This window comes from Dermacentor andersoni, chromosome 1 (genome assembly GCF_023375885.2).
Source record: "Dermacentor andersoni chromosome 1, qqDerAnde1_hic_scaffold, whole genome shotgun sequence".
Classification (NCBI taxonomy): domain Eukaryota; kingdom Metazoa; phylum Arthropoda; class Arachnida; order Ixodida; family Ixodidae; genus Dermacentor; species Dermacentor andersoni.
The window spans coordinates 231,993,172-232,016,343 of NC_092814.1; the positions used below are offsets into that span (position 1 = coordinate 231,993,172).

Sequence of the window (23,172 nt, forward strand, 5' to 3'; positions counted from 1 at the left end):
CCTGGTTGAAACGCGAGCGCCACAGCCGCCTGCCCACGTCTGCCAGCCCCGCGCGCTCGTGGGCAGTTGCGCACGATCAGGAAGCGTTTTTTTTTTTTTTTACTTTCTGTTTCTTCCCTCCTTATCTCTATTTTATTTTCATTTCTTCTGCACCCGACCGCTGTTTCGACGCCTGCGCGAGTATGGACAAACCAAGTCGGCGTCGTGACAAAGTTCGGGAGTATGCCCTGGGCTGGTTCGACGAACGCGGATGCGCACCGACCACATACGCCTGTTCCCTGACGCTTTTCTTTTTTCGTAGCGATAAATTCGCTGGACCTCAAATAGGTCCAGTAAATTAAGTCAGGAGCAGGAGCCTTCAGAGAACGCCAAATATTTCTCGTAAAGGGTGCGCGCATTATGACGGGTGCATCACGTGACCTCGGTGATTAAAAGCAGAGCGGCATATCCATTATCTTTCATGTGCGCGTAGATGGAAACACGAAGGAGAAGAATACAGGCGCCCGGGATATTATTAATAAGAAAGAATTACTGCTAGAGTAAAAATGCAATGTGTGAGCACTTGGGCGCTTTAAAAGCTGGATGTGTAATTGCCGTACGACACTAAATCTAGTCATTTGAAGCCATCAACTAGTAAGAAAAATCAGACTGCTATTGGCTCAAACAAGGTAACATAATTCGCGTTGCACATGCAGAAATGCGCAGATTCCAATTTGCTCGCGAAGTTTCCGAAATTGCCTGTTTTTTCTCGAATAACAAAGGCAACAATGCCCTTGCAATTGGGTCCGAGCCATTTTTGGAAAAGCAGCGATTTTCCGAGGCAGCAGCAGCAATAATAATAATAATAATAATAATAATAATAATAATAATAATAATAATAATAATAATAATAATAATAATAATAATAGTAATAATAATAATAATAATAATAATAATAATAATAAGACTAGTGAAAGGAACTAAATGACAAGCAGAAATGTCAAAGAAAGGAACAAATGAAGAAATGTGAGACGTATTCACTTCTGGAAAGGAGAAGGGTACCCAAAGTGAAAGCAGACAGACGCCTTCTTTGGAGGGGCGTCGAAATCCAGCGCTTCGCTTTAGCTGCACAAAACGCTCTCTTGACGCTTCCTGTGGATTCTTATTGGCAGGTCTGGCCGTAGTGATCCTGCTCGCCGTGTGAGTTAGATTTGCAGGCTTTAATATAATCACTGAAGATGGGGGCAAATATTATTAAACGCGACTAAGCCAATATGAAGCTAGAGGGAGCCTCTTCACTTCCCGCACAGTTATATTTTTACCCTTCCATAATTGATGGAAGTTTAGCGTCCCAAAGCAGCACAAAGGCTTACGAGAGAGGCGGAGAGCTCCAGATCAATATTAAGCAGCTGCGCCCGAAGTGCGCTACACGTAAACTTGTATGTTCCTATACCCACAATAAATGAACTGTTATTAAAGATTTGTCATGTAACTAAAGTCAGAAACTCTGCCATCGTGAATATTTAATAGCTGCGAACACGAGGACAAGAAAGAAAAATGCAGCGCTACTCGAAACTCTTTATTAGCGAGTACCACGCCATATGCCAGTTTGTTTCTCTTATCCGAGCTCTCATTAAACTTGAAGCTCCTAGAATCCCCGGGCAACTAGCCCAAAAACCAATTTTGTACCAAGCTCGTACTCGTGGATTTCAAGCGACCATGGCAAGCATACACATGCAGATATTCTCCCACATATGCCAATCACACCCTTAGCTCCAAACACGCAGCTTTTGCCGCGCCAGCTTCAGTATTCGCGTCAAGGCCGACAGCGCTCGTCAGCGCAACTTGAGTAACTCCTAAGCGAGGAAGCAAAATTACGGGTGGAAAGCAACAAACTCCACAGAGAGTGCCTGAGGGTTGCGCTAGATACCGTGCCCTGGTTTACTCTGCTTTTCAGCAGAGTGAGCGTAGCTCGACAATTAGCCCAGTTGGCGTCGCCGCGGAAAATCTACGTCCACGGCCGACAAGAAGCTGCTGGGAGTGCGCAGGGCGGAGAAATAAAAGCGTGCGCCGTACAACCGAACGCCGATGCGCCTCAATACACGGCGTGCGTCGACGCAGCCGAACACCTACGGTGCGCGCACGTGCGGCGCTCTTTGGTGTCAACTGCGGGCCGGAACGCCGCATTCACCGCCGCTGCTTTCTCACTGGCTCGTTCCACTTTCTTTGTGGAAACGGAAGCGGGCAGCTAGCACGACGACCGAACGGGAGCCGCCAGCACGAACTGGCCGCCCTTGTGATTGACAGGGGCACGGCGATTGAGCAGTGGCGGCTCGATTGAACGGCGGTCGGCCCTCCGCCGCGCGAATATACACGGGAGGCACGGGGCACACGAACATGCGGCCTGCCGCAGAGACAGCCAGCCAGCAGGGAAAGGCGGTAGAGCCAGAGCTGCCACTCGGGAATGTAGCACGCACGCACACACATAGTCTGCACCACCACCGAAATGGATCATTGTGTTGCTAGCGGTGCGCGCGCGCACGCTTATCGCTCGAGGAAGCGGCGGCAGCGCGCGGCAAGGCGTACGTCGACGCCACAACGACGACGCTGCGAGAAGGAACAACGCAACGACGCCGACTGCTACCGTGCCGTAAAGAAAGCGCTCACCACTCCCGCCACCAAGAGGGGGGCTCTCTCTACGCATATCACGCAGCCGAGAGGAGTCGAAAGTTGTGCGCAAACAAGCAGCAAGAGTAGCACATGCCTTGCGGTGTGTGCTATACGCGCGAGACGCGCCCAGAGCGTGAGGAAGCGCGAAAAGCGAGCGTCAACGCAGTCCTTTCCCTGAATCTGGAGCCTTTGTTACGGGGTTTTCTTTCCCTTTTTAACTTTTACCTTTTTTTTTTTACTTTGGTGGGATGTCGAAGTTCTCACACAGTCAGTATAGTTGAAAGTCACGCTTTCTCTGACGTTTATCCTATACAGGCGATTCTAGAACAAACGATGCGCGGCACGCCTTCAGGATCACGCAAGGGCAGCGCGCCTTTCCTTGCCGACTAAATATAGCGAAATCGTTCTATTCTTAAGGGCAACGTAAGGCTTCAGCATTTGGAATGTCTTCAGCTAAACTAGCCTAAAAGGAAAATGGCGAGATGCGTAAGCCATATCGACGGTGCACCTTTAATGTGACTCATCGCCGAGGCTGAAACACGCGGATGCGTTGTCGAAACTACATGTTCTGTACAAGAAGCAAACTCCGACAGTGTAAGATTAGCTGGTTTTTGGCGGATGCACGATATTTCGAAATGAACGGTCGAGTATAAACACAGGGTGAAAAAATTGCTAGCTGTACCAAATTAGACTGTCATAATAGCCCAGAATTCGAAGGCAACCATGGCTTCTTGAGGACCTACCGAAAATTGAGTCAGAAATTTCCATGGAAAAATAGTACAGCAAAGGTGCGCAGATACGTGAAAACTTGCCATGAATGCCACCTATGCAAAGTGTACTTCAAGCCTTATGGGAACCTAATGATATTCAGGCCGTTCCCTTCGAATTTGCCAACGTAGAAAAGGACGAAGTTGCTGGGATGACTAAAGCACTTTATTTGTGACTGCATGTGATGTACGCACCCGCTTTGCAGATGCGCTAAACCTGTCAGTAAAGGCGCGAACTGCGTGATTTCGCTTTTTGAGAGAGATTCATTCAAGAATGTGAAAGTGATGGGGTCGCCGATAGTGAACCGGCATTCCGAAGCGAGAAGTTTCGGAATGTTCCTCATCATCCTGAAGCCAAGTGTCTGGGCGAAAGAGTATAACGCGACCTGAAGATGTTCTTGGCTCTTTACCTAGGCTTCAAAGTCGGATTGTATACGTGTGCGCGTGGGAAACGGCAGTTCATCGTTCTTTACACGCAGGATGCCGATACTTTGCAGCATGTGGAACAAAATATATCGTAAATATTTAGAAACAAAGCACACGACGCTGGTGAAAAAAATTATCCCCCACAGCACACTACTCCGCGGAACAACGCCAAAAGTACCGGTACACAACGAAGTGGCACTTTGGCGAACGCTACGAAACGAAGATGTAGGATAATAAAACTCGAGGCATGGTATTGGCCCGAAAATATTAACGTAATTAAGTTTTGGGGTTTTTACGTGCCTAAACCACGATGTGATTATGAGGCACGCCGTACTAGGGGACTCTGGATTAATTTTGATCACCTAGGATTCCTTAACGTGCACTAAAATGAAAGCACACGGGCGTTCTTGCATTTCACTGCCATCGAAATGCGGCTGCCGCGGGAGGCATCGAACCCGCGACCTCCAGCTCAGCAGTGCACCGCCATAGCCACCGGGCTACCGCCGCGGGTGGCTTTGGCACGAAAAGGCCGAAACCACCCGCCGAAGACTATTTTGTCTGTACCATACACAGCTCTCAAAACTATACCACGGCGGGGGAGATCCCGCATGACTGTGTAACTATATGTGATACCGAGAGCATGTTGATGAGGCTTCAGTCAGAAACGTCCTCTCATACGGAAAACAGCGCAAACGGTTCGGACGAGTGAAAAAGGTACAAGGCAAGCGCTCCTTTCGTGTTCCCACTCGCCCGTGCACTTTTCGCTGTTTTCGGTGGGGCACCTAACCAAGTGTAGCCCAAGCCAACACTTTTCTGCCATCCGATACAATCCCAGGAGAGATGAGGACAGAAGGCTGGGTGAATACACTAAGCCATCGTCAAGACCGGAGAACGATTGGTAATTGAGCGAGTTGGTATACTTGCTTTATCGCCAAAGCAGCAGAAAAATAAAACATAACACAAAGCGGAGAAGAACGCAGGCACTGAATTCACAACTACGGTTTGATGTGACACGTAGCGTGTTTACATAAATATACAAGCGTACGAAAAACAAGAAAAAACACACACGTCAAGCGAAACTCAACTCGCGCGTGCGCTCAAGTGCCCATCAACGTCATATGATATAGTTTAATATAGGATACAGTGTGAGTAATGACTGGCTAACTCGCATGTTACCATTTCGCGAGATAAACATGGCTTCTATGATTTCACGTGTTCCTTGTTCTGAGTGAGCAAACACTTTTGTACCATTAAGACTTTGCTGAGTATGTACAAGAGCGACAATTCGCAGCTTTTTATTCAAGGCCACGCCTGGGAAGACAACATAGCTATAAAAAGGAGTTCCAGAGTAGCATCCAACAACTAAGCAAAAGGAAAATAAATGAAGGGAGACAAACAAGATGGCAACTTAATGGTATAATAAACGCTCAAAATGCGTATTGCACTTCTACGCTGTTGCAACATAAAAAGGGGACTACACAGAGCATAAACAAAACCCACGCACAAGCACTCGACGAAATTCGCTACCACGATAATCACACGCGTTTGCAAAGTTCTGCTAATATGGGGAACCAGAGAATCGCTTTTCTTGCCCTCTGAATTTGACGACTTGTGAGGCCAGCTCAACGGGACCCTAAAAACGAACAGTGGTCGATTTTGCAGCATGCCTTTAGTGTACGCGATCCTTGGCTTTTAGTGAAGCCACAGCGGTGGTTGTGTTTGAAAGTTCACAAATGGTATAGTAACTGACCGGCTGGAAGGCAGCACTAGAAACTCCGTTCATTCTGCACTTGCTTTTGGCGGGTGAATCGAAGAAAATCGCAAGTTACTATGGCGCGTGCACAGTGCACTCTGAGCACAGGACAGGGACAAAGCTTCCACTAGCTGTTAGCCGCAATGGGCTAAGGAAACATAAAGCGAATGTCCTTCTGCTCATCGCACATATACATAGCACACGGATGTGTGGAGCTTATATGGGGAGATTTTCTGGGTGGTTATCTTCGACTTGCCGAAGCTAACCGTCCAACTACTGCCGCTCAACGGTGCGAAGAATTTTTGACTTTTCACAACCTCATTGAGTCGTGAGAGAAATGGTCGATGTCCCGGCGCCGATAGTGGCTTATTTTCTCTTAAAACGTCACCCTTTCCGTCGACGTAAACTTCAGCAAAAACAGCCTCCCCCCTTCTCTCTCTCTCTCTCTCTCCAAACAAAGAGACCATTCGCGTCTGTTTAATAGGCAGCTATGGCCAAACTTACCTCGCAGCGACATGCGGCCTCAGCTATATAATTGACCGATTATTTCATGAACGCCGCTCAGAGCCGCGTTATAGTCACCTAAACAAGCAGGAGCAAGCGTTGCCTGCCGAGGAATACGACGGCAATAGATAGATGCGCGCGGAATGCATGAGGACATCTCCGCAAGACGCCGCTGATACGTATGCTTTCCAAGCACGTTCCAAGTCCAATGAAGTCACCGCCGAGACAACACAGCAAAACCGGCCGGAAAAGGGGCATGTGCACGGGCGTCTCGAGGATAACATCAGTCACCCCACACCACTCTATCCTTCGTCGCCGCAAAACGAAAAGGAGGAGGTTTATCAGAAGAGCGGGCCAATCTGCCGCTGAAGCTGCGCTGTGCCTTGGACGGACGAGGACGCCGCTGCGTGTGTGAGAGCATCGCTATAAAGATAATCGGCGGCCGGCCAAGTCGCGCGCGCCACCGGGCCCTCCCCTCAGGGCTGGTGAGGGCACCGTTAGACCAAGGTTAGCCTGCGGACACACGGCAGGCACACTCGCAGGTTGACCTTGGGAAGAACCACATTCTTGCCGAGCTACGGACGCTGTTCGGCCCATCTCTCGCGCTCGCTTTTGGTGTCCGCCTTCCGGGGAGCTATAGCCGATGGTGAAGAGGACGGGAGGGTAGGGGGGGGGGGGGGGCGGTATATACAATGATTCTTGATGACCGTCGTATTAAAACGGTATGTAGGATCTTCGCGTGCGTTCATGAGTTCCCGCCGTGCGCAGACGTAGTATGCACGGACAACGCGCCAAGCGCTAAAGGAGCGTTGTATGTTTCAAGAAATGGCAGAAGCTGGCTCCGCGCGGCCAACGGGAATCGTCTTGTTTGCCCGACCTCGTGTTCACAGGATGACCTCGTCACTTTCCCATGTGCTCCGCTGCTTGAGAAACCGTGCCCGTTAAAACTGCATCCACGTGCCGTTCAAGAGGATTACTTACCCGACTTCCTTGCCCACCCAATGATTAGATTTGACGAGTCGTTTGTTCATATTTCCTTTTGTTTTATATTCAAATTAAATAAAATGCAGTACTCCCACTTTCTCCTCCATACAGAAAGACACTTTTTTTTCGCCACACTGCCTCCCTTTGTAGTGTCCATATTAAGCAACACATTTGTAGAGAAGTTACGGGAGTCAATCGTTACGCAAAACGTTCAGGAGGCACGCCGTTATGTTTTATACGTTCGCGACCAAAGTCGAGAATGTGTTAAAATTACAATGCCATAATTCTTGTAACCACGACTTGACTGTTACCACGGTGAATTCAGCAGCAACGATGAGGTTATGTATGCGTGCTTCCTCCGCGATTGACTGCATTGTGTATGTTTACAATACAGCTATATAGAGACCGCGCATCGATTAAAAGACGTTCGCGGTATAACGCGCATTGACAACCACCCACGCAGGGCGCAAGTTATAGTGAAGGTCAAATGAAGGAAAGCCGCGAAACCAGCGGTATTGAGTGTAGGTACATTCGCACGGCCACGGTGTCGTCGAGCGGCAGCGGCCACTTATTTTGCCCGTGCGAACTGCTTCGAAGTGCAGAAAGGAGCTGCACCGGAGTGGAACGCCTTTGCGATCGAAGCCGAATGGGGGCCAAATTACGGCATACGCAGGCCGGATTTGCGTGGGCAACCATGAGGTATGTCCAAACGTACAGAGTATGAAAAAGACAGAATGGGAATCGAGGACAGTGGCGACGAGAAACGCCTCCGTTCCAACGCTACTCGGCGCCTGATTGCAGCCCTGCTGTCTTTCTTTTCTTCTTTGTCCTGGTAGCCAAGGTTCACCACACTGTAGGGCCACTGTTGCCACGAGGACGAAAAACGAACGCGCGAAAAGAGCTGTGCACGAAAGAAACCGCGAGTTGCGGACAAAAACGGGTCTCCGCTGTAGGTGCTGGGCGTATCTCCTACCTGCTCACGGCCTTCTAACACAGCTTATGTCGCCGCGCTATATAAACGCAACCTCGAGTTTGCGTTTTAAGATACGCGGACAGGTACGCAACTGTCCCTGCATGGTCAGCACTCGATCGATGAGCACAAGTCAACTCGGCGAGAGTTCGGCACTTCAGCTAACAAATTTGCTAACAACCGAGACTGCACTTGAGGCTGAAGCTGTGACGCGGAAGGACGCGTTCGTTCGCATGACTGAGCTCCCCACTACAGGCTGGCAACTTCCACTCCAGTGCCACATCACTTCACGCTCCCTTCCTCGACCTTCAGATTAATTCGACTCTGCTTCGAGCTCGAGATCGGATGTTTGTAGTCGTCTCCATCCGTCACTGTTTCACTACGGGGTAATGAAACGTAGCAAGTTACATTATTATTATTATTATTATTATTATTATTATTATTATTATTATTATTATTATTATTATTATTATTATTATTATTATTGTTGTTGTTGTTGTTGTTGTTGTTGTTGTTGTTGTTGTTGTTGTTCTTGTTGTTGTTGTTGCCAGTTCTGAAGGGCGGTAACAGTGTTGTCGCACGCTTGTATTTGTGAATTCACCGTGATCTTTGGGGTTCTATAACTCCTCCCTTCCCCGTTGTTTCTACAGGCTGGTCACAAGACGGCGTCTACTGCTACAAATTCTTCAGTAATCAGCACTCATGGAGGAGAGCAGAGGAAGTCTGCCGCAGGTGAGTCGTTCCTTCAGCCAATGAGAACTCGGTCGTGCTGGACTTCTGCACATCACTCGGTGCTCAAGACACAGGCCCTCAATTAATGCTGTTCATTGTTATAGAATGGGGTGCTTTAACTTACTCGGTCAGGCGTTAGGCCAGACGTGCTCTGTCTTCTCGCTAACCCGTTCGGCGTCCCTTCAAGTGGAGTTCCTCATCTAGCTCCTTAGGCCGAAAAATGTATACGCTGTGCGGCCTGTGCAGTTCACTTTCACAGCTACAGGACGCGTCTGGATGCTGGCACGCCTTGTTGTTGAAGTTAACTTTCTTCTGTAAAAAAAAAAAAAGGGGGGGGGGGGGGGGCATGGCCGTGCAATCCTTGGACGAAATATAGTGGAACTCAACTCATATACAACGATGCCGATGAACAGAGCTCACAAATGTTGGAATCTACTCAAGCTCGCTGTTCGCGAACTGTTAGCAGCAGTAGAACATACTAAAGTTTGGTAAGATCTAGAAACCATTAGTACAAGGAAAGCGCGCCCAGATGATCGGCCAGTGCTGCTTTGGGCAATGATCAGATCGGCTTTCTCGCAGAGCGCATGCGCGTGATGCGCACATAACGTCGGCGATTATCGGGACACGAAGCCGCAAATATCGAAGGCCACGTCCTCCAGATGTCGTTTAACGGTTGCGAGGTCTGTGCACGGCGATTAAGAATTTTTCTTCCTTACGTGGCTGCACAAAAACCGACAGTCAATAAAGAAGGTACAAATAATCGACATTAATTCAGCAAAATTGCAGGGTTCTTTATCCTGACTTCATATAAGGAAGCAAAAGAGTCGACAAGATACAACAATAAACTTGCCAGGCATGGAACTGCAGCGCATTGCACACTCTAAGCACAAATAAAGTAACTGGAACTCATTGTTTTTCAAAAGTGACTGTTTGTTCCATATGCATCATTATCTTCGGGAACTCTCGAACTCTGCAGTGGAATATGTTCGTTTTGATTGGGCAGAAGCAGCGATACAGTCCAGATTCCCTAACTATTCTGATCAGAGCCTTTTGGTGTTCGTTAATATGTGTGCATGCGTGCCCGCTCAGCATCGCCAGCAGACATGAAGTCTGGATCAAAATTCCTTTCACATGGATGCCCATCTTCGCTTAGCTGCCCATCGCCAAGGCAGGTGAGATTACACCCGATCAGCGCAGCACTAGTGCAGCGAGTTGGTCCTTCTATTAATGATCCATACCTTTCACCTGCCACATATCGACGACACTCGAAGCAATGCTTGTGTAACAAGTCAAGACTTTCAGCGCCGTGGGTCAGCCTTACGTTAATAATCGTAGGCAACAGACTTAGCGCTATTGTCAGTGACGGAAGAAAAAGAGTCCTTATGAATGCATACTTTATGAATGTCTTGGATGCTAAGCTCTTTGTCAGGCAAATTGATTGCCTTTAGCCGTAGCACCTGAGACTTTCTGTAAGTATTGAAGGATAAATAAATAAATAAATAAATAGATCGCTGTCTCTAATAGATCGCTGTCTCTAATAGATCGCTGTCTCTAAAATAAATTGCTGTCTCTGGAGCATCCGTGCTGTGTTTAGCAGGTTCGTATGTTATCCAGTAGAATCTTTTGGAGGTCGCTGTTATTCTTCGGCTGAAGGGAGTAGTTTCGGCACCAGAGAGTGCTTTGCGATAAGATATGTGGCAGATCCCTATCCTCCCCAAACACTGGCCAGCACTGGAAAAGTTCAAGCACCATTGCCTCAAGTCGTCTGCGCGAACCATAAATGCGTAACGCCTGTTCCCTACCATTCCTTGTGTATTAGAAGAGCGTTAGTGTTTCCCATTGGAAATGCCAATGCAGTTGTTTTCAAAGCACGGGGAATGGGGTTTAGGGGGAAAAATGTATAGGTGCGAGTGACCCGCGAAAGGTTACGTTCTAGCGTGTTGTATATAACGATAGAATGCTGACTCGCCTGGCGCACTCCCCCAATCCCGTCAAAGGAAAATGGCCCTTTCTTGAAGACAATCCTCAGCCGAAGCTCGAATTCACTGACGTGTGACAACACGGGCAGTCGGGCCACGCATGCACGCAAGGTGTACGCAGTGCATGGAAGGCGATGCACGCGCTACATCTTCGCTGTCTCTGGAGCATCCGTGCCCGCCCAGAACCGAGCGCCGTTGGGAAGCGCAGAGGGGTGGGATGAAGCTCAGCCCCCTCCGCTGCGGAACCTGTTTACCTCGCGAGCGGGTCGGGACGCTCCCTGGGCCGCATGCCTGCGCCGCCGGCGGACGCGCCAAAGGGCTGCGGCGCCGGTGACCTCACGCTGCCTGGTATCTGGGTCAGAAATGCGCCCGCGGACAGCTTCTTCCTCGCCCAGATTCTCCTCCTGTATGCAACACTTAATCCACGCGCGCCGTGGCACGAGCAATTCGATCGCACGTATAGCGTGTAGCAGGCAGGCTCACGTCTGGCCTCCTCCGAACCATTCCGTTAACCACCACCGCAATCATTCGCTTGTTGCGCTTCCATAACAAATTTGTTTGGTCAGTTGGCTGAATGGGAGTAACAAAAAGTAAGACGAACAGGGGGTGATAGGCAAGGCATAGCCAAGGCCCAACTTGAACGTTCGCGCGTCTGTATATTGCCATGTGTTAGCTCGAGTCATTCGGCGAAACAGCGCAAGCGGGCAAACTGCTTCAGCCGTGAAACACCAGCCTTCTGCATCTGTGCCGCCAATGGGTAGCAAAGTGAAGTTCGACGAGCGTCCGCCGCTGCCGTCGAAATCCTCGTGACATCGAGCTTCCGCGTCTGACTCATGCAGCACGTGATCGCTCTTGGCCAGCCAGATCATGCGCTCGAACTCTCTACGGTGGTCACTGCGCGCTTCACTTCCTGCCATCATCGTCCCCGCCTTCATCGTTTCCACATTTTCCAAACTTCCACGAAACTAGTCACAACGTAACTTCGAAGAACACTACTCAAGCCCAGCTTGGGCAACGACAACAAGAATAGGCGGTCCAGCCGCAACCATGCCTCCTCTTGAACTAAAGCTGGATTATAAGTTATTTAGTGCGAACCAACTATGTCTCCCCGTCGCGAGTATAAACATGCTCAACAAGGGCATTGGCGGGAATGCTGGCGACAGGGGGCTTTGTAGTAAATTCACTTGTGCGTCTGAACTGCCCGCCATCTGTCCAAGGCATTCTTCGCATGGAGGCCTTTTGCGCTTCTCTTTAACAGGCCTAGTTCAACAGCGGTCGATGCTAGCGCTCGCTGTCGTCGACACAACGAAGCCGTTTAGGGGAGGCATTCTGTAAGAGTCCGCGTAGTGGACATGTCTGTTTCGTCTGCTGTTGAAGTTCTGATTGGCTGCGCTGCGCGTCCAGAGCAGCCGGCCGCCACAGCCAATCAGCACTTCAGCAGCAGATGAGATGGCCATGTCCACTAGGCGGACTCTTACAGAATGCCTCCCCAGGCCGCCGTGCATTTCACTGCTGGTCTCGACACATTGCGTTCGCGAACACGAATGTCGACTATATGACCAACGAATGAGTTTTGCACTATCCTACAGGTCCGCTGGTTTCCATGTGGTTCTCACGCGCTCGTGGCAAAGTATTCATCACACAACTTGGCAAAAACATGTGGCAAAGCGACCGATCCCTGTTGGGTCGTTTAGTCCGAACTGTTTAGTGCTCGTACTGACACTGCCAGGCGTCGTAATACATACTTCGGCCTGTGTCTACAACTCGCACCGTGCTGTCCGACGGAACCAAAACGGGCAAGTGTGTGTGGGGGAGGGGGGGTGAGGGGGTGTAGGAGGAGGGGGAAGGATAAGGCGGCGTATATGCCTTCCCGAAGACAGGCTTCGACGGCAGCGTATGCACTAGCGCGGTTCCCTGAGGTCAGAGGCAGAGACGCCGCAGCTCACTGTGCTGGGAAAACAGGTTGCCGAGTAGGAAGTGCAGCCTCTGCCGCCGCCGCCGACGACGACGAGGCCAGACAAGCGCAGACGCTGACGACTGCCGGCCACCGCGCACGCAACCGGAAGACACGCTGGGAAACGGAACACCGCGTATACACGTAACCCAGCAGCATATCGCAGCATAAGGCTCGCAAAAATCTGCTGCACCCGCTATCTGCACTCTCCCTTTTTGTCCCCGGCGCGCTTTAGCGAGCATTGTGCCTGCACTTACTTGGCTGATGAATACTCAACAGAGCATTATTACGCTGTGCCGCTGAAGCAGCAGTTCGGTGCCCATATTCAAGGAGCGCGGGCTGTACACGCTTCCGAACGAAAGATACGCGCCCTATACGTTGCTACATATTACGCATGTTACATTTTCGTTATAGCCACATTTACTGTAGCAACGTCCTTTTCTCGAAATGGTGCATGCGATTCCACGTGTTCCATCCATTTACGCCTTCGACATTGCTTAGAGTGCTTAGAGAAGGTTGCCTGCACGTGCCTTCGCGCGGTAGGGCGAGACGCCGAGTTTTAAACCTCCGGTCGATGCGCACAAATCGGAGTATCCACCTTCACCTTTCCTCCCAGGCTCACACCCATACCCCCCCCCCCCCCATTCTTTGTCTGTGTCCGCCTATTGCTGACAAGAACAACTAGGTCACGAGATGTGAAATTCCTACAAAAATACAGTTATTTGGCCAGCAGAATATACAAAAAGTGTATTAAATAAGCAAAAAGAAAGACATGCGGATCCCACGCACGGTGGGAATCGATGTAAGTGAATCTTTCTGTACTGTTTGCTTTGATTGACTATATTTAGCGGTGACGTTGACGGCAAGTGTTTAATTTCTTCAACGTTTAGTCCAAGACGAGAGTGGTGAGTTGATGTTAAACGGCCCCTGAAACGGTTCGGACAAATTTTGTAGACGCGTAGGGTACAGCTTAAGTAGAACATTCGCACCACAATTTAAGTGAAGCGTTACGTATTAATGGAGCTACAAACGATTAGAAGTTACCCTCATCCCTAGCCATGCTTTTCCTCCTCAACTCGTTCGCCGAGCGAGCGGGGCTAAGCTCCGCCTTCACTGATGCTGCGTCACGATGCGACGTCACATCGTCCACTTCCGGTTGTTTTGGAGCCCGCCCCCGCCCGCGCGAGACCTAGCCGCTTGGCCGTCGACCCCAAGCGCGAGCTATCGAAGCAGCAAGCATTCTGTCGTAGCGCCGAACGTGTCTGGTATTCCGGTAACCACAGGCAAGCTGGTCATTTCGGCAAATGACTGGAGGCATAAACTCAAGCTGCCTTTTTAGCGTAGACGTACGTGAGCGGCCTGATCGGTCTGCACGGTCCATACACTTGTTGGCGCAGCGCTTAACCAGCTAAACAAAGCGCTGATATTGCTCTAACCAAGTGTAAAACATTTTAAACATTTGTAAAAACAACGTGTTGATGATTACACTCCCTGCGAAAAATACACACCAGCAGCAAAGAAGAATACACTTCGTTGCTGCTACTGTGTATGGTTGAGCTCTGTGCCACCAGGTGGCTGCACCGTGCAGACCATTCACATTTGCCCTTCTCATAGCCTCCTCTATGAAAAATAAAGGAGGCTATGCCCTTCTGCTCATTTCATGGCTCATCCCGTTACGGCACAGTCAAGCGGCCAGACCCTGTCCCCTTGCGCTTGCGTTTGCCCTACCGAACTCGCGAAACGCTATTGCGTTAGTAATCTTCCGGTGTAAAGTGACGGCCACAAACGCGCAAATTCTGGCGCCGATCGGAAAGCGGCAGTCCGATGCGCAGCAGCCAGTTCGCTCGTACGCTGCCTTGCAGAGGGACACGATGTCACAGCTTGACATATTGCCAGTCACTACGTTTGCAGTCCACATGGCAACAAAGTCGAATCATAGTGCTCGCGAAAAGACTGAGACCGACTCTGACCGCGGAGCTCTCGTCAAAATGGAGTACGTTGTACACAAGGAGACGACCATTGCTGTTTGCCGGAAGTGCTTAAGTGTACAAAAAAATTGTTCTTGTTCATTCTCCTTATGTTACTTTCTTTTTATAAAAACAAATTAACTAACATTCCAACTATTACGAAGATCATTTGTTTACCATAAAGTTGGAAAAATTATCGATCACGCGCCCTGGTCAGCCAATCGGATAGCTCGCCCCGCTGACGTCAAATGGGTGATTTCGGTCATATGGGTAGGGGCGGCTTAAAATTCCGCCAAGCAGTCAGTGTGCTGCGATCGGCAGCGATGTGCATTTTTAAAACCTTATAATAAATTACACGCTTTACGCGGAGCACTTAGATGTGTCAATTAATGATCAGAAGGACCTACTCTAACGACTCAGTACGTTTGTAGAAAATCGTCAAAAGCGTTTCAGGGTCCCTTTAAACGTTATCTTGCGTGCACTACTGCTATTTGTCTGGTTAGTGCACAGAACACAGAGGGGGAGGAGTTTGCTTGAGGCGTTGTTGTGCGCCATACTTCATAACTTCTGAGAAGGTGGAAGACATTCATCGCTTCACATGGCACATTGCATCATGGCAGAAGTGTTAAGCATTAATTGAATTATGGGGCTATAATAATATAGTAATTATATATAATTATTATATTATAATAATTACACCAGCTATATTAATTATAAAGCTACCATGGCGGCCACAGAAGTGTTGAATTGACGTGTGACCGATTCCGTAGTGTCGCCTAGACCCTACGTCTGCTTTAATGCGGCTCTGCTTCTGCAGGCCCTGCGTAAGTTGTCCGCTTGACAAATTTACGTGGTGTTTATTTTTCATAAATAGCAGAATCGTACCGTACCGTACCTTGGTATTTAAGTTTATCCCGTTTGCAAGGGAAGAGTTGCTAGACTGTTATTCACTCGTTTCGCGACTGGGTCTATTCTACCCCCATTCTATACCTCCTCTCTCTCCTCCTCTCTACCATTCTTTCTAGTTTACCTCTCGGATTGCACGTTAGTAGATAGGCAAGCGCTGCAATTTCTGCAATGCTTTTGCGGGGGGGGGGGGGGGGGGGTTCACTGATAATTACAGCTGTCAAGAGGCTAATGTGGCGACGTGTAGGGAGTTCCAGGGGGCATTGTGCACATTCGACGCGGTGCAAAGGTCCAAACAAGTTTCTCGCGTCGCCTATCGTCTCTGCCGCGCTCTTGTCACGCATACACACGCTCTGAACCAGCCCCCGACGGGGTGTGCCAGACAGCAGCAATAGCAGTGGGAAGGTCGAAGGAAGAGGCAAAGAAAGCTTCGCTTGAAAAGCAAGCAAGTAAACAAAAAGAATAACACAGCGTTCATTGAGCGCATAAGGTATACAAAGGCGACGGCGTTGCGATCACATAACTGGCTGGCGACTGCGTCTTAATCGCAGTAATACTTTTCAGTGGCGATATCAGTGGAGTACCTGTTTAAATATAGATCTACTCGTTGAATGTAAATTGTACCGAGACATGATCATAAATGAGAGACAGAGAGTTTGTTTGCGCATTTGTAGCGACAATGGTGAGCCCGCATACCGCATCCCTATAAGTCCCTTTCGAAAGTTAGCAAAACAATGTACGTAACTTTAGCTTCGATCTTGCCCCGTGTTCATGCTGACCTAGGCTTCGCGCCCCAATTTCACTTCATTTCCGTTTCTATGCCGCCGTTCGACAGCAATCCACTACGCGAAGTTTAGGGTATCTAACTGCCACGCCCGCCAACTTTAGATTCTGTCCTCTGATACCGCGAACTTCCATATCTCCCCTGATCCGCATTAGTTAGCCCTGCCTGCCGCGGTTTCTATTCTCTGCCACGCGGTGACCACAGTTAGATGATAGAGAAGGAAAAAATATTGTGGTTGTGCGCCAAGATTTTGGCGCGGCTTAGCGCAAGGAGCCCACGCGGCCACAATTAGTCCTGAGCCCTCCCCTACATGAAGTCTCCCATAGAGGAGGTGCCACTCTGCCTGCATGGCCCGTGGAAGACTCTTAACGGATGACTCCGGATCTGAGCACCCATGGTTCCTTAGCATGCGTTGAAATTGTATTGCGTTGGGACTTGGGGAAAAGACGATCCTCAGACTTTTTCATAAATCGACAGAAAAGCGAGTATACGCACCGAGAAGCAAGGCTCGCTCGGTGCGTACTCGCTCTTCTGTCGATTTATGCTTCTACCTTTCCAACGTGCTTATATTTCTGATCACTTCTTTTCTTTTGGCTGTTTGTTTAACGATTTGAAACAGTCTCATAATATTGTAGAAGCCTCCACATTCTCCGTAGCTTACCACACAGACATTCATACCGCCGCAGGTTATCCGGTGCCGCTATTTGTGCGCTACAATGTTCTGAATTTTCTTTATTTTTCTGATTTTTTTCCAGGTACGGCAGCCAGTTAGCGCTAATATTAAATTACAATCAAAACAATTTTACGAGAAGTCTTGCAACTACTGGTCTCAAGGATGTGCCTCAGAGTGCATACTGGATAGGTAAGTGTCGAAGCTGTCAGCTTCCATTGATTAAACTAATATCATTGTTAGCATTGTTGGATGTGAATTGATATGAAACAGACACGACGAGGAAAGCAAAATCGGAAGAGTGAAATTAATACACCAACATACACGAAGAAAGGGGCGAAAAAGTGGTACCAGTGAAAGCGTGGGGATTTCGTTCAGCAAGTAAAAAACATGGGGATTACTTATGACCTTCGCGGAATATCAACAAAAGATTGGTCTAGAATAATTAAGCCTGGCGAAACCGCGACGGTAAACTCATATGACATTATACATTTAGCGATGCTGTACCCACTGACATGTGAAACGGTAAAGCCAGTGTGGGGGAAAGGAGTTACGCGGTGCTGTTCTAGGGGTTTCAGGCTATAGAGTCTGTCGAGCGTGGGTTGGTTGGTTTGTTGTGCTATTCCAGACAGAAAAAAAAAGAAAGAAAAGAAGAAAAAAAAAGGGGGGGGGGCAGGTGGGAGATAACGGCAGAAAGGGAAAGGCCGCAGACATCGTAAGTGTATACTGTATCATCTGTCCGTGGACATCCCAGCTCTACCACCAAGGAGGAAAGAAGAGCACGGGGAAAGAACGAAATTAAAGGGCCAGCAAAAGAAAAAGCATGTTCACGTTTTTTTCTTGCTGATGAGGCCGCCTCAACCACGCGAAACGTAGAACACGGCATAGCTCATCCTGACTGTACTACAACCCATCCACGTCGCTAACCGTATGAATGGGAGATGACAAAGTATGTATAGTACAGCGGCACCAGGGCGACATGGCCTATGCCAGCCATGCATCATGTGTTTCGCTTCGGCACAATCACTGCCCAAGTTTATTACATCTTCTGACCCTAAGCCTCTTTCGTATCCCCTCCCCCCCCCCCTCTTATTTCTCACATACGTACAGGTCTCAAGTCTGTGGACGACCTCTCCACAAATACGTTGGAGTCATCGAGCGGGTACTTCATCCCCAAATACGTGGGCCACTGGGCTTTGGACCAGCCGCGACCAAAGGACGGCCAGTGCGTGCAGGCGCGCCTCACTGAACGCACCCAGGAGTGGCGCCTGGCTCCGTGCGAGGCGCTGCTGCCATTCATCTGCCAAGTGCCTGCCTGCCCCGAAGGTCAGTTGTGCCTGGGCATCGCACAGCGAGCTCACGCGCAACCTCGAGTCACGCTTCCGGAATGAGGTCGAGCTGCTATATGCGCTCCAGGCTGCAGGGTAGCGAGCGAACTCAGGACCAAAGCATGTTCGTGCACGCTACCGAAAGTGCGCTGCTTCGATCCTCATCTTGCAAATATGTCCTTCCGACACCAGAAAGCTCAAGTTATAGCTGCTGCCGAGCTTCGGAGCGCACCACTCGCGCGCTGTGGACAGCTGTGACTGCGGGTGTGAACTCAGGTCGTTCACTATAGAAAGAGTAGTTTTCTCAGTCTGCATTCGCTTAGCTAAGTTCCTCAGAGCGCCACAAATAATTGTGATAATTGTGACCGGTTCAAAACGCACGCCAAGAGCAGCGCGGCTTCGGGCGTGACAAAGGAGATTATTCACATCACCAAAAGCGGAAGTGGCGGTCATGTGGTATGAGATGGTAACGCAAACAACACAAGAGCGCGCCAGTCAACCTGGTGCGGTGGTTAGAGGTGACAAGCGACCGTGTCGCCTGGGGTCTCGACTCTTGCGCTACGTCCCACCGTGCGTGAAGGAACGGTATCGTTGTTTTATAAATGTGCGCAAAGCAACAGTCGATACGCAAGAATTAAGTCACAAATAAAATGACGTAAAGGCTGCGGAGTAATATGCTTAGTCAGTGTATTTATTTTAAATATATCTGTTTACAGGTTCCTTCCTGTGCAGCAATGGAAAGTGTCTCAATAACCGGTGGATGTGTGACGGACAGGACGATTGTGGAGATGAGTCCGATGAAATGAACTGCCCAAGTAAGTTCCACCTTTGAGACGCGGTTTTAAAGCAGACACGTGAGGCACAAAAAAAAAAAAAAAACAAACATAATCAGGATCTAAAGATGTTCTCGATAAAGACAGGAGGCTTCCATTGCAATTCCAGAAACTGATTATGCAAGAAAATACTTGTACAAACAGAAGTCATCCCGAAATAGCATGACTAAATTAAATTAAATTATGGGGTTTTACGTGCCAAAACCACTTTCTGATTATGAGGCACGCCGTAGTGGAGGACTCCGGAAATTTCGACCACCTGGGGTTCTTTCCCGTGCACCCAAATCTAAGTACACGGGTGTTTTCGCATTTCGCCCCCATCGAAATGCGCGAAATAGCATGACTGACAGCCAGATATATGCTAAACAAAGACCTTCCCTCTTTACCTGTACATATGGCTTACGTTAAATGGCAAGCAACAATACATATAATGGAAAGAAACTTATGCGGAATTACCCCTCATAACAATTTCAGAATCGTGCCACTTCTACATGCAAAGCTCAGGCGATTCTATTCAGTCACCGAACTACCCAAACAAGTATGAACCAAACCTTGACTGCAAGTGGACACTGGAAGGTCCTTTGGGAACTGGAATCGTTTTACAAGTGAGTTTTACAAAAAGTTTGTCTCTACTCCGAAAAAAAAGATAAAAAAGAAAGAAAAGAAGGTAACAATAAACAACTCCCTTTAAAAAAAATCCAACTAAAAAATGCCAACACAAGGCAAGGGGGGCCGAAAACAGCTAAGCGGCAGAGGCGAAAACAATCGCCGTCTCTCGTCTGGTCGACACGCGATTGGGTGGGTCGAACAAAGGTTGAAACAAATGTGGTTCTCTCGAGTGAGCGAAGTCCTGGACTGAAGATCTCTCAGTCATACATATAGGGTGTCCCAATTAACGTTATGCAAGGTGTTCAACGAGAAAAAAAAAGAAAGGAAAAAGAAATTAATGACATTAAAAGACACGGTGCAAGATACAACTATAAGACCTATGGTGTACGGTCATCAGACCTTTGACGACCGAAAACCGTATGGTCTTACAATTGTATCTTGCACCGTGTTTTTTAATCTTTCATATATTTTTTTTTACCGGTTAACAGCTTGCCTAACGTTAGCTGGGACGCACGGTACATGACCTTAATGGTTTCTCTCTTCTGCATGTTGCGTTTTCGTAGCCCTACCCCCTCCCCCCATTTCCCGCATATGTTACTATAATTCTTGAGACCAATGTAATCTACATTGCATGACGTTCTTGGAAGACGTTTCTTCCAATAATCTTTGGTCATATGTGCTCAGTTTTCAGAGTTCGAGACCGAGGCGAATTTCGACACAGTGCAAGTCCTGTCAGGGGGCAGAACAGAAGAATCCAGCGTTTCGTTGGTTACTCTTTCTGGCAAGCAAGACCTAAACTCCAAGTCCTTCATGACAGCATCGAATTTGATGATCATCAAGTTTAGAACCGATGCATCTGCCGAGAAGAGAGGCTTCAGGGCCAGTTGGAAGACAGGTGTGTGCATCTTCAATGGCCCTGATATATGTCCGGCATCTTAAAGTTTCTACCTTTTGAGTTACTAAAACGAACAATGATAATTTTTCACAAGGAGTTTCCAGCCTGCACATCTTACGTTCACTAGTGCAAACTGACGCCGTGTTTCCCTTCCTTTATTAGAGCCTGTGAAATGCGGAGGAGAGCTCATGGCCCAGCCTAGCGCACAGGTATTGAACTCCCCAATGTATCCGGAGCCTTATCCTGGCGGCTTGGAGTGTCTTTGGGTCATCACAGCACCTCCAAGCAAGATCATCTCACTTGAGGTATGTATGACATCGCATTACGAGTTCAATAAAACTTGATACATACAATATTTTATTAATCCAATTGTTTGTTGCAAATAAGCAAATGCCAATCACTGATATCCGAGAACATTATGCATTATTTGATTCAAGTCCACGAGTAATCTTGTATTGAGGTTTCTACCTTGCAGTGCATTCACATATTACTAGGCTTTGCAGCAGACGACGCGCAGTAGGCGGCACTGGTGCCTCTGGCGCTGGTTCCCCTTTGCTACTTTTGCACGCAGGCGCAGAGCCGCAAAGCAACACGAAGGAGGGAGCACAGATGAGACGGAGTAAAAAAATTATTTTTGATGTGAAAGCGTCAAATGGCCCATTGAACGAAAAAGCCGGCGGCGACTGTAGTAGCGAAACGGCACCTAACTTCCCGTTGGCTGCGACGCCACGCTGGCTCGGGCCTCGACAGAGCAGAGCGGGCGAAAGGGAACATCTGCGGCGGCAGTAGCGCGCCAGGTGTTGCGTCAGGGGAGAGGGCATCGCTGCGACGCCACATCACACTCGCTCTCGGAAGCCTGTTATCCGCGCGTTCCTTGTCCGCGCACGCTCTCGCCTGCGCTCTAACTGCGCCTCTGTGAGGCCAAATCAAAACACGTCAAGCGACTGAACGCGCTAACTTTCCCGCGAGGAGTTCATGACTCAAAGGACTACTCAGCGGCGTTCAGGTGGACATTAATGCTTTCGCTTTCACAACTCATAAGTGCGATTTTTTTCTCTTTCTCTCTCTATGGAAAGAGCCCGAGGAAGGAAACGAGTTCCTTTGCTCATGTGCTCGCGTGTACAAAGCACACATGAAACGCATATGCCACTCGAGCGTACAACAACGTGGGCAGCACCCTGGCACGCTTCCATACTGTCGCCTCTTTCCGACTTGGCTAAGGAAAGATAAATACTTTGTAAAAATTTTTAATTCGGGGGTTTCACGTGCCAAAATCACGATTTGGTTATGAGACAAGCCGTAGTGAGGGACTCCGGATTAATTTTGACCACCTGGGGTTCTTTAACGTGCAGCCAATACACGGGCGTTTTTATGTTTCACCCCGATCGAAATGCGGTCTGGATTCGATCCCGCGTAGGGCAACGCCATAGCCACTACGCCACCATGGCGTGTAGAAGAGAAAAAAATCGACGCACGCGCTTCTTTAAAGAAGTCGCAGTTTCGTCCGAAAGGCGAAGCGTCGATTGCGATAGCAAATTAGTGGACAGCTATACGAAGTAAGGATAGTAGTTTTATCGGCCGTATAAACTTGTCAACATAGGCGTACTAACTAAATTAACAAGCATGGTGCTGAGCGCGCACAAGAAAACATGAACACATCTCACTCGATGACCGCGGAAACTCGCCGTCAAAACGCTGGAGTAAGGAAGCGCGGCAGCAGCAGCGAGCGAATTGACTTTGTGCGGCGCCTCGCATCAACGCGAACTAAGCCGCGAAAACACTGCGCACGCCGGACTCTGTCCCCGTCGCAGATGGCTTTCAAGATACAGCGGCCAAGGCGGGCGCGCGCGGCCACCCGGAGTAGAACCCCCCTCCCTCCTCTCCCCCCAGAGCCTTGCGCGCGACGGAGGATGGCACGCTTCTTCCCCGCTTTCCTCCCTTGCGTGCACGAGATTAGACGCTTTTAGCGCGTCCGCTATCCCGGTAAACAGAGGTGGTTTGGGCGGATTTTCGGATGGGCGGGAGCGTAAACGTGACCGGCCTAAAACCCCTTAAACTTCGTAAAGTAGCGACACTCTCCTCCACCGCCTTCACTCCTCCTTGTTTCTCCTCTCTTTCGCGCTCCCCCCTCGACCGTGGCGCCCCCTACACTGCTCGAGCGTAGTAACGGCGCCAACATACGCTCCTCGCCACTCCGTAGACGCTTCTCGAGCAAAAATGGCGCTGAAGCAAGGCGCGAGGGCCCACGTGATGCTATTAGGCCAATAGCGACGCGGCATCAGCCTTGGCCAGAGCGCGCGAGGAGGAGGCGGCATTCTTCAAAGCGTGACGCTACTTTACGAAGTTTAAGGGGCTTGAGAGCGGCCGGAGCGGTGCAGCCGCCTGGTGGGGTAGAGCTCAACCAGACAAACACAGTGCTAAAATTGCAGTAACCTACTATATTCTGCTTCGCTCCTGGTGCA

The 23,172-nt window shown here is 49.2% G+C and overlaps 1 protein-coding gene across 1 annotated transcript in view; it reads left to right on the top strand.

Annotated features, from left to right (window-relative positions):
- Positions 1-23,172, top strand: part of uif (sushi, von Willebrand factor type A, EGF and pentraxin domain-containing protein uif) — a 131,726-nt gene that overhangs the window by 39,086 nt on the left and 69,468 nt on the right. Inside the window, exons 3-9 of the mRNA XM_050196738.3 lie at positions 8,704-8,785; positions 17,131-17,237; positions 18,156-18,371; positions 19,090-19,188; positions 19,681-19,811; positions 20,500-20,710; positions 20,873-21,015. Of these exons, the coding sequence (XP_050052695.1) occupies positions 8,704-8,785; positions 17,131-17,237; positions 18,156-18,371; positions 19,090-19,188; positions 19,681-19,811; positions 20,500-20,710; positions 20,873-21,015 (989 nt within the window). The remainder of the gene's footprint in view (positions 1-8,703; positions 8,786-17,130; positions 17,238-18,155; positions 18,372-19,089; positions 19,189-19,680; positions 19,812-20,499; positions 20,711-20,872; positions 21,016-23,172) is intronic.